The 14,314-nt window shown below is 36.5% G+C and overlaps 1 protein-coding gene across 1 annotated transcript; it reads left to right on the plus strand.

Annotated features, from left to right (window-relative positions):
* The first annotated feature begins 1,653 nt into the window (after positions 1–1,653).
* LOC131438060 (uncharacterized) lies at positions 1,654–10,933 on the plus strand. The gene is made up of 2 exons (XM_058607848.1): positions 1,654–2,986; positions 10,267–10,933. The coding sequence occupies exons 1-2, from the start codon at positions 2,101–2,103 to the stop codon at positions 10,716–10,718; spliced, it is 1,338 nt and encodes a 445-aa protein (XP_058463831.1). The 5' UTR covers positions 1,654–2,100; the 3' UTR covers positions 10,719–10,933.
* The last annotated feature ends 3,381 nt before the right edge of the window (positions 10,934–14,314 follow it).

The following is a 14,314-nucleotide window of genomic DNA, read 5'->3' on the forward strand; positions in this document are numbered from 1 at the left end:
CGAAGTGAAGAAATTGATTACTGTGCAAAACAGATAAAACAAATCAGCTCCCTTCATTTCACATATTTATGGTTAAATTTACCGAAGAAACAGTAGTACTACTTCGCAAATTACGATGTATATATATTTATGGATCATTTTGTAAATTTCTCCGAACATCGGTTTCGATAGCAAATGGAATTTTTACTGATTTTTTTTACTGAACTGATTACACTTTGCAGAAATGTTGCAGATAATTCGGTAGTCCCACGAGAAAATTAATATTTCTGCAATTTCTTAAAAGTTTCCAATATAAATCGAAAGCTTGTGGTTTTAAATTGAAAGTTTTACGAAGAGTAAGGCGTTAAGGCCATCGTCCAAGTACCATGCGCGCGGGTGGTTTTAGGAAATTTTCGATGGAAATTTTGAAAAAATTGACAAAACCAAAAACATACAGACCTTTGAAATACTTTTATCTATCTGATGACTGGAAAATTCGGAGGATTTTCCGAGTCTTATAAAAAATAGCACTGAAAAAATAAGTTGTTTTGTAATCTTTCGCAATTATTTGAAAAATAATTCGATGGAATGAAATTTTTTTTTCAAAAAAACCTTATGCTGACAACAAGGACCACATTCGGACACATTTTTGAAAAACCTTTTCACACTTTTCATATAAAATCAACGAATTTCATATAACCATTTTTGAAATTCGTGGATTTTCTATGAAAAGCGTGAAAAGGTTTTCCAAAAATTTGTGTGAATGTAATCTGAGTATCCATCATAAGGTTTATTTGAAAAAAAATTCTGTAATCGCATTATTTTTCCAGATAATTGTGAAAGATCGCAAAAACACTCATTTTTCAGAGCTATTTTTGATAAGACTCGGAAAATCCTCCAAATTTTCTAGCCATTTTCACCCTGTAGATAGATAAAAGTATTTCAAAGGTTTGTATGGTTTTGGTTTTGGCAATTTTTTCAAAATTTCCTAAAACCCCCGCGCGCACGATGGCCTTAAATATAAAATCAATCCGGTTAATGGTGAAAGAAAAAACTAAACAAAAAGAGAAACTGTCATTTGCAGTTAGGTCCTTTTGTCGTAGGACTATCGAATTCACTCTCTCTGTACGATTTTAATCACTTGTTACTTCATTTAGAAATCCAGTTCTTAGGACATTTCTCTTTAACCAGGTCGGTATTCGGCATTTTGAATTTGATCCTCAACGGTTACAAATTCAGGTTAGAGGTGTTTCAGAGCAAATCATAGACGCACGCACACGTATGCATAGTATGCATTTTATTTTCAAGCCATCCAAACATTACGATTTCCAACGATTTGCTTGTTTTGGTGCACTAACGCGCGCTGACCGGGTCGTTTGCCTCTGAGTCTCTCTGGCGAACACACGCAACAGTGCTGAGATATAGCGGGAACTCAGTACATGGATGAGTGTATACTGTGTCTACTTATTTACATTCTCTCTCCGTTAATGTTGCGAGAGAGAGATATGTTCTGAAGTTCTAGGCCTTCTAGGCACATTCAACTTCTTCAAAACATGAATCCAGAGCTCGAGGAAGGGATGTGGATGGTGTGAGGACCATCGGACGAGAGAGGCAATTGAATGTCACGGTCCCTCAGGTAGCGGAACCTTTTCTATTTCTATTTCTTCCCCCTTTACTGGGCTGTTCGCTCTTACGTTCTTAAGAAGACTGTTGTTTTTCTTCATTTCTAGTGAGAGCACAACTACTAACACCTTTTTCGCATCAGGGAATAGTACGGGATGCGAGAGAACACGGCAGCAGTAAGAACGAGAAGTACGAATTTTATGTGCCCGTCGTCATCCCTGTTCATAAACAGAATGGGATGAAACGTCAAAAAGAGATACTTGGAGTTCTTATGTGTGTTAGAGGAATAACATATTTTGTACTACTAAACATTCTTGCAGTGCAGATTTGATTGCCAAGCGCAGAAAGGTTCAAATTAAATCAGTGGAAAAACGACATGTGTTTGTAAAACAAATTTTACCATCAAATTGACAAGAGTCTACTAAGACCGATAGTGATAAAGCGAGAAATCAAAATCTATTGATTCCAGCATCCCACGGGATATAGAGCTCAACTAAAATGTTTGTTACAATTAAGTCCTCCTGTATTAACCCGAAAAACCTGTTTTGCTTTGTGTGCGGTAAGTACACGCCGTCGCATCATAAACGCTCGATTATGACCATTCCAATCATGGACGCGTACGAAGCATTCTTCAGCATCCGTACGCAAAAGGATGACTACGTTCATGGACCGGCATCGGTATGCAATGATTGCAATCAGGGTTTGTTGCGGTGGAAAAACGGTCAATATCCACGTCCGCCGTTGCCATTCTCTACGCCTATGATATGGAAGGCACCGAGTAATCACACTAACGATTGCTACTTCTGCATGACCAAGACGGTAGGCGAAGGAAAGAAAAAACTCGCACAATATCCCGACAGCATCCCGTCCGCGATGAAGCCTATACCGTGCGAGGTTGATCCCACCTTGACTATGCCCCTACCGACAGCTATTCCGAATGCTCCGGTGATTATCAAAAAAGCAATAAATGTGATCGATTCTGCCAAACTACCCGTTTCGCCGAACTGGTCGGTAAGTGTGAAAAAAGTGAAACTGGATCACACACAACCTAAGCAACAGATACCGACGACCCCGTTGGTGCCACATAAACCGCTCATGGATGTCAATATACCGCACGTATCACCGCCCTTGGCCCCCATCAAGCAGCAACAATATCAACAGCTCAAGATAAGACCGGATACTCAGTTGAAAAACATTCAGGGATCAGAAAAAATAAAGTCCCCGCATCATGTGCCGCCTCAGCAGCAGCATTATGGCAGCATAATTTCGACACCACAACGGAAGCAGCCACCGCTCATTCATCATCAGCAGATACCGCAAATACGCATGGTAAACATGCACTCGACGATGGACGATCGTCCGCGGACTAAGCCGATTGTACCGGGTAAATTTTATTTTAAACTTTACATAATTATACTGTAGAATTTTATTACTTATCGTTTGAGATGAGGCACTAACTCTGTCATTCCAGCTATTCTGGCCAAAATTCATAGCTTATGTATTTTGAAATAATTGAAAATAGCATTATTATCTCTTGTATCCCAATCACCAATGTTTCGAACCCTAATCAATAGTCGCAGTCGACAGACTGATAACTAAATATTTTTCACTGTCGTACAAATATTGTGTGCGCATTTCAAATAACCAAAATGAATGCATCCCGAGGATTCAATTCCTGGTAACATTACCATGCACATTCAAATCTTTTGAGTGCTAAATTTTTATTTGTTTTTTAACGGGGGCGGCCCGATTGCCAGATTGGCATAAGGTCATTTGGCATAATACCTTTTGGCATAAAGGTTATTTGGCATAACAGTTATTTGGCATAATGGCCATTTGGAATAATGGTCATTTGGCATAATGACATTTGTCATAATAATAATTGGATTCGTAATATTTTGATCTAATGGTAATTTTCGTTTATTTTTCGATCGAGTGATATTTTGCAAGGAAAACTCGAACGAAATGTGTGAATTTTATATTCGGTCGGAATATTTCGATAATATTACGTGAAATAGCATTATTATTTTTTATTTTTATAATTCTGTAGTAAATAGCACAGATCATTTTATATAAGCAACTCACTAAGTGCTAGCACAATCTTCTGTTCGTCATACATGATTTAGGTCGAGACGGCCAAAGGCCGCGAGTGCGCCTCTGTCTAGTTGCGGGCGTTTGTCCGGATTACCCAAAGCTAGGAGCTATCCCTCAGTTAGGTCCGAACGAGCGGTAGCGAGGTCGGACAAAAGGTCATTAAAAACGATGAGGCGTAGCCGCATTAGACCTTACAAAATTTCAATAAATAAAAACAATTTCCATTAAGCAGCATGTTCATCTGTTATGCCAAATGACCATTATGCCAAATAACCATTATGCCAAATAACTATTATGCCAAAAGACTTTATGCCAAACGTTGTAGCCCCGTTTTTAACAATATGAAGTGAATATTTTGATTTTTCCATTTTCCATTTAAACTATCACTACTTGTAGAACACATGACTTAACTCATAAATTGAGTGTTAAAACTGTTGATATTCAATGGAAATCATGCTACACAGATAAAAATATTTTGTGATTTTACATTTATTTTAATGCACATATTTGGAGCAGGCAATTGAATGGAAATTTACATTACAAAACGAAGCTGTTTGTAAATATACAGTCTTGTTCAATGAAAAACTAAATGATTTTTAATGTAATTTTACATCAATCATGGTTTTAAATCAGATTTTCGTTTCAATTGATGTCTATTTCATAGTACTATCGGTTTACATGTCGTGTAAGTTTCATCTTTTCTTTCTGTGTATATTTATCTGAAATGCACATCAAAACGATAAGATATATCGTAACCTCGAGATTCTCATTGAATTTCATATGAATGTCACACTGTATTCAACATAGATTTCAATTGAAACACAGTTGACCGAATCAAGTGTTTTGCACATATATTTGTGCCGTACTCATTTCCACTAGGAAATGAAGTGTTTAACACATATAGTACAATTCAATAGTAAAACACATTACATCCAAAGGAAAAACAAATCAGAGCTAAGTGAAAAATAATCTACTCTCGCATCTTAGTGAATTTGCTCTTGCAATCTTAAAACAAATCGCTTTGGTTATGTATTGAAATGATTAATATTAAATTGAAGTGCTCTTCACATATGAATCGATCGTATAAATTTTTATCAGTGATCGATAAAATAATGGCAGACCCAGTAAGCTTGAAGCGAAATTAATTTTCAGTTCAGCAACGCCATCGCACGGCATAAAATTCAGCATATCATGTCAATTGCATGGGTGCGTAGTGCTGCTATTTCGGCGCGCACAAATTTGACATTTCCTTTCACTTCTTGTGTGTACTAGATTCGATGTAGATTCGTTTGACAAAACCTATTTTTATCCACCTAGTGGTATAACCAAGCCTTTCTCATATTAATCACTCTCCTATATATTACAGTGAGAGTTATTAAAATACCAACAAAACCTGCTTTAATCCACCTAGTTGTGCTATAATGCCTTTTCTCATATAACACATGTTTTCATTAATATTACTAAGGGAATCATCAAAGAAACTTTTTTTTCAATATTGTATAGGAACAAAAAAGTTTATTTGGGCATACATTTCAACTACTATTTCCGGTACTTCCCAAACCGGGAGCTAGAAACCGGAATAACAAATCGGTTCGTTTGGTCAGCAAATAGCATAACCTATAAACAGTTTTGAACCAAATTTAGAATTTTTATGTTTTTTTATCAGGTTGTCAGGTTGAAATTTCACTAACTCTACGCTGGATTTCAATTTATGGAAACATAATACTTTTCGTTTAAATGTGAGTTTGCGAAGATCGGTTTAGCTGTTTCTGCGAAATTGGGAGGGATTGCCGGTTTGGAGCACACAAGCACTTTTCCGATACTTCCGGAACCAGGAACAATGATCCGGTATACTTAAAGTCAACGTATTTGGTCATAAACTAACCATACCTGCCTAATTGAAGAATTATACGGCTATTGAAATGTATTTGGCTTGATTTTTCCGTGTTCCGTGTCATGTATAAAACACGCTCCTGGAAATGAAATTTTTATACTTATCGGCCTGTAATTCCGGGACCGGAAGTCGTACCCGGATGAAATTTGGTAATGTTATATAGGGTTGTAAGACCTTACGTTTGAATCTAAGCTTGGGAAAATTGGATGTGCGATCTCTGAGAAAATCGAGTACACTGTTTTAGTTCATTTGGCATATTTTACCCCTTGACTCCCAAACCGGCAGTCGAATCCAGATGAAATTTAATAGCACGCTATGGGACTAAAAGGCCTTTAATTTGAATCTAAATTAAAGAAAATCGGTTAGGCGGTCTCTTTTTCTTCGTTTTTTACACATTTTACCCCGTTACTTGAATCTAAGTTTGTAAAAATCGGTCTAGCCATCTCCGTGAAGATCGAAGCCACATTTTTGTTACATACACGCTTACAGACACACACACGCACAGACATTTGCTCAGTTCATCGAGCTTCATCAAATGGTATATGACATTCGGTTAAAAAGTCGGTTTTCACAGTTATTGCAGATTTTACAGTTTTGAAGATATCTTTTGCATAATACTACTACATTTATATGCTACATTTCAGTTTCAGTTAGTGAAAATCATTTCAAACACATTTTAAGAAAACAAAGTGAGCTCCTTTCTAATGATTTTGACCACTATTTCCGGTACTTCCGGAACCGAAAACTGGATACCGGTATAGTGAAATTTGGATCATTCAATCATCAGCTATGTTAATGTGAACTACAAACTGAAACAGTTTCGAGCCCAATGTAAAAGAATTTCTAAATTTTCTGCACTTTTGATTTGAAAGGCAGTTTGAAATAAATGACGGGTACAGTATAACCTAAAACAGTTCGTATGGCTATGAACTCACATAACCTACAAATTGGAATAGTTTCGAGTCCAACTTAGAAGATTTTTAGCGATTTTCTTTGACGGTTTGAAATTTTAAAAATTAATCACTTTGTAATTCTAGAACCGGAACTCGGACGTGGATGAAATTTAGCAATTTTTTTTACGGGAGAATCAATCCCTTTATTTTTTTTATTTAAAAGATATTTTTTATTCAGACCTATTTGCGTACAAGCTTTACGTGGCCGATTGAGTCGATTTAAAAAACATTTTTTTTTTTTGAGTTGGATCTCGTTGTCACCCTTTTTCTAGGGGGAGAGGAGCTTCTTTTCCCTCCTGCGAGGATTGAGGGGCACTTTGTTTGTGGTTCGTCTCGTCATCCATTGCCGCATCGATGGTATTGTTGTCGATTTCCGTCTTCTTTTCGTTGCTAGTTGCTGTAGATACACCTTGTTGTACATTGGTTGCAGTTGCTGGTTGGTTGGAGGGTAAGTTGTTGACTGCAGCTGGTGTACTTTATTCTATAGGAGATACTGATGGTTTCGTTGAGGGGGATGCTTCATTGTTGTTGGTGGCTGTCACAGGTGGACTGGGATTACTTGGGGTTGGTGTGAAGGAAGAACCGTTGTCCTTTGGAGTTGTTGTCTCCTTGTCCAGTTTATCACATGGCTTGCCGTAGTGAACAGCTTTTTGGCAATATTGACATGTGGCCATCTGATTGTCATAGGTAACAAGTGATTTGCACGGGATTCTTGTATCCTGACCGAAAGTCACATAAGAAGGTATAGGCCTCTTCAAGCGCATGCGTAACAAACGTACGCCACTTGGAATACCGAGGAAAAAGTTCTTCCACTTTTTTTTTTCGATAGAGAGAATCTCTCCGTATTGGGACATAGTTTTGCGAATATAAGGATCGATGACGCTTGAGGGAAGATCATGCACACGCACTTCTATAGCACTATCTTCCATATATAAAACTGGATGTAAACAACATTATTTGTCTTATTGCATTGAAGTAAATACACACGTTTAATGTCAAGATGCATTTGCTCCTTAAGCAAACCTTCAAGTTCTCGTATGGAAGGTCGAATTTTGCACTGCTTGAAGTCAACAACAATTGTATTCTTTCGTGTCGGCGGTAGCTTTTATTCGTTTGGTACACTCATTTCGAGGTCGTTCTATTGTTCACTACACAATACAGTACTTGGTTTCTTCTGTCCCGAACGTAAGCGGTTTTGTTTTATCGACTGACTTGGATAAGATGTGGAAGGGAACTGTATCCCTTTATTTAAATTTATTTTGTATACTATCATGATATACAAATTAGAGAGCTTTATTAGCCCATTTAAAGAGATCGCTACTCATCATATGGTTACTTATGCAAAAATCTTCTTCAAATTGTCATTTTTCATTTTTTTGAAACCTGAATTTTCGGAACCGGAAGATGCATCTGAATAAAAATCGCGATTTTCTTAACAGCATCTTGCGACCTTCCAGTTGAATCTGAAATGGAGTAATCGGTTGAGCCATGTTCGAAAAAAGTGATATTATTTTAATTTTTTAACACACATCACCCTGCAATTCCAGAACCGGAATGCGCATCCAAATGAAATTCAGGAACCTTTTATGAGACCTTAGGACTTTTCATTTGTATTTATGTTTGTGAATATCGATTCAGCCATCTCAGAGAAAATTTATTGACATTATTCCCACTGACATTTTTTGTGCAGTCGATCCACCTTTTCTACTGTTAATTTCTGGGATTGTTCTATACCAATTTTTGGTTTCAAGCAAAAACAATTTGTATGTCAGTAGAAAGCAATGCAAGGAAATCATTCGACCTGTTTTTTGAGTATGTGATTACAGATCGTTCGTTTCGATCCAATAGTCAAGAAGAATAATTCCAAACATTTTACGAATTCAGAACAACATTATAATGATTTTTTATAAGTTGTGATTTCCCCGACTGAGAAAAATTTTCAACAAGCGTCTTGTTGCGAGCTCAAATAGAATCTTAACCTAGTTAAATTTATTTCTGTCCAACCCCGAAGCATTATTGTTACAAGACAAGGGTGCTGTTGGAAACGCTAGCATTGAAGATGAAGAGGAGATTCGCGAATGATTCTTCGCGTAGAAACAAAATCTGGGAAACTATTCCTAGCAAAGTCAAATATTCATCTGTTCAAATAATTCTCACTCTCAATACCCACGCTACGCTTTCTCACGCACCTGGTCATGTTCCAAAGAGTCATGTGTTGTGGTTTCTCTATGCAGACACTCAACCAAATATCTCCAACAGCTGCACATCTTGGCACGAAATAAGTTCTTGGTATCTCATATGAAAAAATAATTCTAAGTTCTGAGGAGTTCCCCTTCCAGGTTTTAGAATTTTTTTGCATGCATTTTGTTTCACCTCTTTAGCCTCTTAGTGCAAATTTAATAATCTGTTAAATTAGACTTTCTTTCACAAAGAATAAGAAAAGATTTCAAAAGCATTCCATTATTCCTTCTCAGCAACATATTCTAAGGTTATTTTCTATATTCCATTTTAGAGAAATCCAAAACTAATAATAACAGAAACAACAATTGCAACTAAAATCACTCTAAAATTTACTTTAAAACAATGAGGGCTATTGTACCAACAGTCCTCTCATAAGTATAGTTGACACGTTATTTTGCGGATTACTTGACTTTCAGTCAATGAAGTGTGATAAAATCGAGTACAATATTTTTTCTTCGGTTTTAAGAAGAAACATCACAGAAAAAATAGTTTGACAATTGTACAGTACTGTTATAGCAACGCGAAAACTCGAAGCGAATGCACCTGTATTTATCTTATGTCGTTTTCGCTTGATGCCAAACCTAACCAAATTTCCACCCTAACTGCTGTCAAACCGTTAGTTTGAAGCTATTTTCGAACCTAGTTTTAACGTTGTTGAACTGAAAACAGAACCAGTTTCGAACCCGGTTTTTATATCAGGTTTACTCAAACCCCCGTTTCTAAGTGCGAAACCAACACAGTTTCGTGAAAATTGTTTGTTTGATGAAACGGTCCTGGGTCAGTTTCAGTTTTCTCAAGCGAAAACGACATTAGAGTCCATGAATCGAACAGAGGCAGTAGATCTCGCCTAAACAAATGGTTTTAGTATATGAGATGAATAGTGGAGCTGAGACGGTAGACGGCTCCGTTACCCTATTCCTTGAGTTCTGCTGAAGTTTCGATGGTAGTTCTGTGTACCGTTTTGTCGAAAGCCAGGCCAAAAAAATCTTTATCGGTTTACAGCAGTACCACAACAAAGCTTGAGCGAAAACCGATACAAAAATCCGTATTGAACGTACCAATTGTTCTATTTCGGATATGATGAACAGTGATAGTAATATAACTGAGACTGCTAAAACAATAAACTTCTTCTACGAATAAAATATAAACAATAGGCCTTCACTAGCGCGAGACAAATAACAATCGATTAGTTTTGTTTATGACCTTGCGGAGACAAAGCAAGTCACTTGCTGCTTTGTGCTGCAATCAGATTCAGTCATTCCTTCAACGAGCACTCATCAGAAATCGCCAACATAGTAATTTGAGCAAATATCAAGAACATGATAGACCGAAATTCTAGAAATCGACAACGTTTCCCTAGAGGTATTATGAAGTCATCATAGAATATTGTTTATGCACCGAAAAAAGTGCCATTAGCCGGCAACGACAATACATTAAACTTTAACTCAAACTAACTAACATAGCGTTTTTTTTTTCTTCCAGCGTACACAGTTCTTCGGAATGAACCTATTACAATCGAAATCGACGATGACGAACCCGAAGAACAGAACGAACCGTCCAAACCGTTACCACTGACAAACGGTGTTTCCCTGAAGCATCAAGGTACGCCAGGCTGTCATACTCAACCACCGATGGTGTCGGTACCAACGGTATCTGCCAATGTGGTTTCCAGTACCAGCACCACATCCCGAAATCCACATCTGATGACGGCCCCCGATTTAGTATCATTGATTCGCGAGCTCGAACTTCCAAGAGATAAGGCCAGTTTGCTGATTGATCGCTTCCGTCAATGGAATCTGCTCGACCGGCAGTGTTTGATGGACGGTGCTCTCAGTAAAAGTCCAGAATTCAAAAAACGACCCTCAAACGGAATGGCAGCACTGGTGCATTCGACCAGTTCCACCAACAAACAAAAGCGGCAGGGAATGTGCTAAATGTAAATCGACGCGGATAACCTCGCTAAAAGATCCTATCTCTAAGCTCTACGATAAAAACTACTTAATTTTTAAGATATCGAAGATCTGATAGTATTATACTTGATATGTTTAGGTACTTATCTTTTTGTAATATTTACTTGTATGCTGTGCCATTGGCTCCTACGAAGACATATACGTTTATGCATCGAAAATAAACAAATCATTCCAGAGGATAGGTTCGTTTACTTTCTTGGCTGGAGATGGGTGCTATTCATTTCTTAACCCATATTCAATTCTATACCTATTCTTGCATATCATACCAAGTGCCCCCGGTCCTTGAATTTGTCTTTTTATACTTTGTAATTTATTGTTTGCTTTTAGAAGTGATTCCTATTTTTTAGTTGATTCTTATCATTCATCTATTTGTTAATGAAAAAAGTGGCATTTGTTTTGTTTAAAATTTGATTTTAGTTTGCTTAACTCAACGCAACCCGTTGAACTAATCACCCTCATTCTCGTTTACGTCCGTATCCGCTATACGACGAACGAGTACTTTCGAACGAATACGAATAAGCCATTCTTGTTTTCACTCGAATGAATTCTAACGCGACTCGTTTGCCACAAAATATTCAAATATCAGTAAACTTCTTCAAAAAAATGCTAAGCCTTGACGAAATCAGTCCAATTCTTGTGATTAATCTTATGCGAAACGCTAGAATGTATGCCATTTTAGCTTCAAACGATACGTGTATTCGAACATCATTCGTACGAACGAAAAGTCGCATTCTCGTTTACGGACGAATAGACGAAATGCCGTGGTTTCGATTCGTCAGTTTAATGTTGCGAATCAACCGTTCGAACACATTGAAAAAAGTTTAACCGATTTCTAACAAAATTATTTTCGAATCTAAAGGTGATTTGTAATCAAATCATAAATTTGTGTTTTGCATAAAACATTTAGAAAGCATAGCAGTATAGTAAAATGCTGTTTTTTGGCGTGCCTTTGAATATATGCGAGGCTCAAAGTTTTTACGCATCAATTTTACATCTATTAAGTACTTTATGGAAAATACGCCATGGGTAAACATGCTTTATTTTATATTAAATGCATGATTTTACCAATGTAATAAATATGTAGGCTATCGTAAACATGACAAAATTGCAAGAAAAATGCAACATATTTTTCGCAGATACTACTGATCGGACTGCTATTTTAAATGTTTTTTTTTTTACTTTGCATGAAGCTATTTTAAATGTTTTTTTTTTACCGACATGAATGAAATTGGTCCCGAGTACGATATTTATTTCTTATGTAGCATTCGTCACTTCCTTGATGCTTGGAATCTTCCTTAAAAAACTACCTGCGCTGCAGATCCTTCTTTTGCACAGGAATCGCGTACGTACACGTTCGAGTGAAAACAAGAATGGCTTGTTCGCATTCGTTCGAAAGCATGTGTTCGTCGAATAGTCAATACGGACGTAAGCGAGCATGATGATGCAAAATCAGCGAAAAAACAAGTCAAATAACAAATGATATCAAAGATTTTTATTTACAACTCAAATCTGTACCAGAACTGATAATTTAAAGTTGGATGGGCGTTGTTTTTATGCATGTACGATGTTTAAAAGTGTGATTGATTCGAACGTAAACGGGAATACGAATTTGATATACTTTCGAACGTATCGCATACGGCCGTAAACAAGAATGAGGGTGAATATCAATTCTTTCATATTTTGGGTGGAAGATGCAGGGCAACGCCAAATCACTATTAGTATACAGTAGCAAACAAATTTTAAGAGATATATTTTGGGAGAGGTCATTTCTTATTTGTTAAAACTATTGTAGATGAAGACACAACATAAACAGAAAAACTTGGTATATTTCATTCGAAATAAACACTTTCGTTTCGGGTTTTAGTAGATTAATGAATACACTTCAGCTGCAATAAGCAACTTCATTTGTTTCCATTTCTTCATTTTTGTATTAAATGTGTCAAATAGATCACCAATTTATTTATTTATTTATTTATCTCGTCAAGCGAATATAGAATACATATAAAAAATTTACAATGTTTACTTACAGGCCAGGGCCGACAATTTTTTTTTTCATTTTTGTTTCTGATTTGGGGAGGAGCCAGAGCTCCCCGGCCCTCTTTCTGGGTACGTTACGGTCGGTAACATTTAAAATATTGGAATAACATTTAAATTGTGAGATAACATTTCAATTTATTGAATACTCGCATATCAAGAAAAGAACTAATGAATCCTTCATGGATAGAATAGAATAATTCTGTATAAAATGTTCAAAACGACGTATGTAACATATAGAGATTCTCTTTGTTTACTTTCTCCTTCGATTATTGCGAAATATTCCTGCTTTTTCGGTAATTTCTCCAGAGCAGATTAAAAGATGATAGCTTTTGTTATTATTATCGATAAATAATTGGAGAGAAGGATTGCTAAGAGTGCCGCAATAATCAAAAGAGAAAGTAAACAAAGAGAATCTCTCATTGTAACATACGTAGTTTTGAACATTTTATACAGAATTATTTCACCTCCCAGTTTTACTGAGCAGAAGATGCAGGAAGAAAATTTAGTTACGGCAATAAAAGTGATGCAATTTGAAACAAATGTAACGCCAACAAAAAATAACACTCAACGTCCAAAACTTATTTTAAGCAACGAATGTAACGTTTCGTAACGCCTCTAACTTACAAAAAAAAAAAACCTAACGCATGTACCGTTTCGTATCACCAAAATCTTATACATAGTAACACATGCCACGTTTTAAAACGCTCGGAACTTATAAAAAGCAACACTTCGTAACGCCTGTCTCTAATACAATGTAACACTTCGTAACGCCTTAAATTCACTAAAAAATAACACATGTAACGCATCTAACCCACAAAAAAGTAACGCATGTAACGCTTCGTAACGCCTATTACTTACAAAAAAGAAAAACTTCATAACGGTTATAACTTACAAAAAGTAACCCATGTCACGCTTCGTAACGCATATAACATACAAAAAAGTAACGCATGTAACGATTCGTAACGTCTATAACTTACAAAAAAGTAACGCATGTAATGCTTCGTAACGCCCATAACTTACAAAAAGTAACGCATGTAACACTTCCTAACGCCTATAACTTACAAAAAAAAGTAACGCATGTAACGCTTCATAATGCCTATAACAAAAACAAGTAACGCATCGTCACGCCCATAACTTACAAAACAGTAACGCATGTAACGCTCCGTAACGCCTATAACTTACAAAAAGTAACGCTCCGTAACGCCTATAACTTACAATAAAAGTAACGAATGTAACACTCGTAACGCCTATAACTTACAAAAAATAACGCATGTAGCGCTTTGAAACGCATATGACTCACACAAAAGTAACTCATGTAACGCTTCATAACACCTATAACTTACAAAAAAGTAACGCTTCATAACGCTTATAACTCAAAAAAAGTAACGCATGTAACACTTCATAACGCCTATAACAAGAAAGTAACGCATGTAACGCTTCGTAATGCCTATAATTTACAAAAAAGTAACGCATGTAACACTTCGTAACGTCTATAACATACAAAAAAGTAACGCATGTAACGC

The sequence above is a fragment of the Malaya genurostris genome, chromosome 3, assembly GCF_030247185.1.
Source record: "Malaya genurostris strain Urasoe2022 chromosome 3, Malgen_1.1, whole genome shotgun sequence".
Lineage (NCBI taxonomy): Eukaryota > Metazoa > Arthropoda > Insecta > Diptera > Culicidae > Malaya > Malaya genurostris.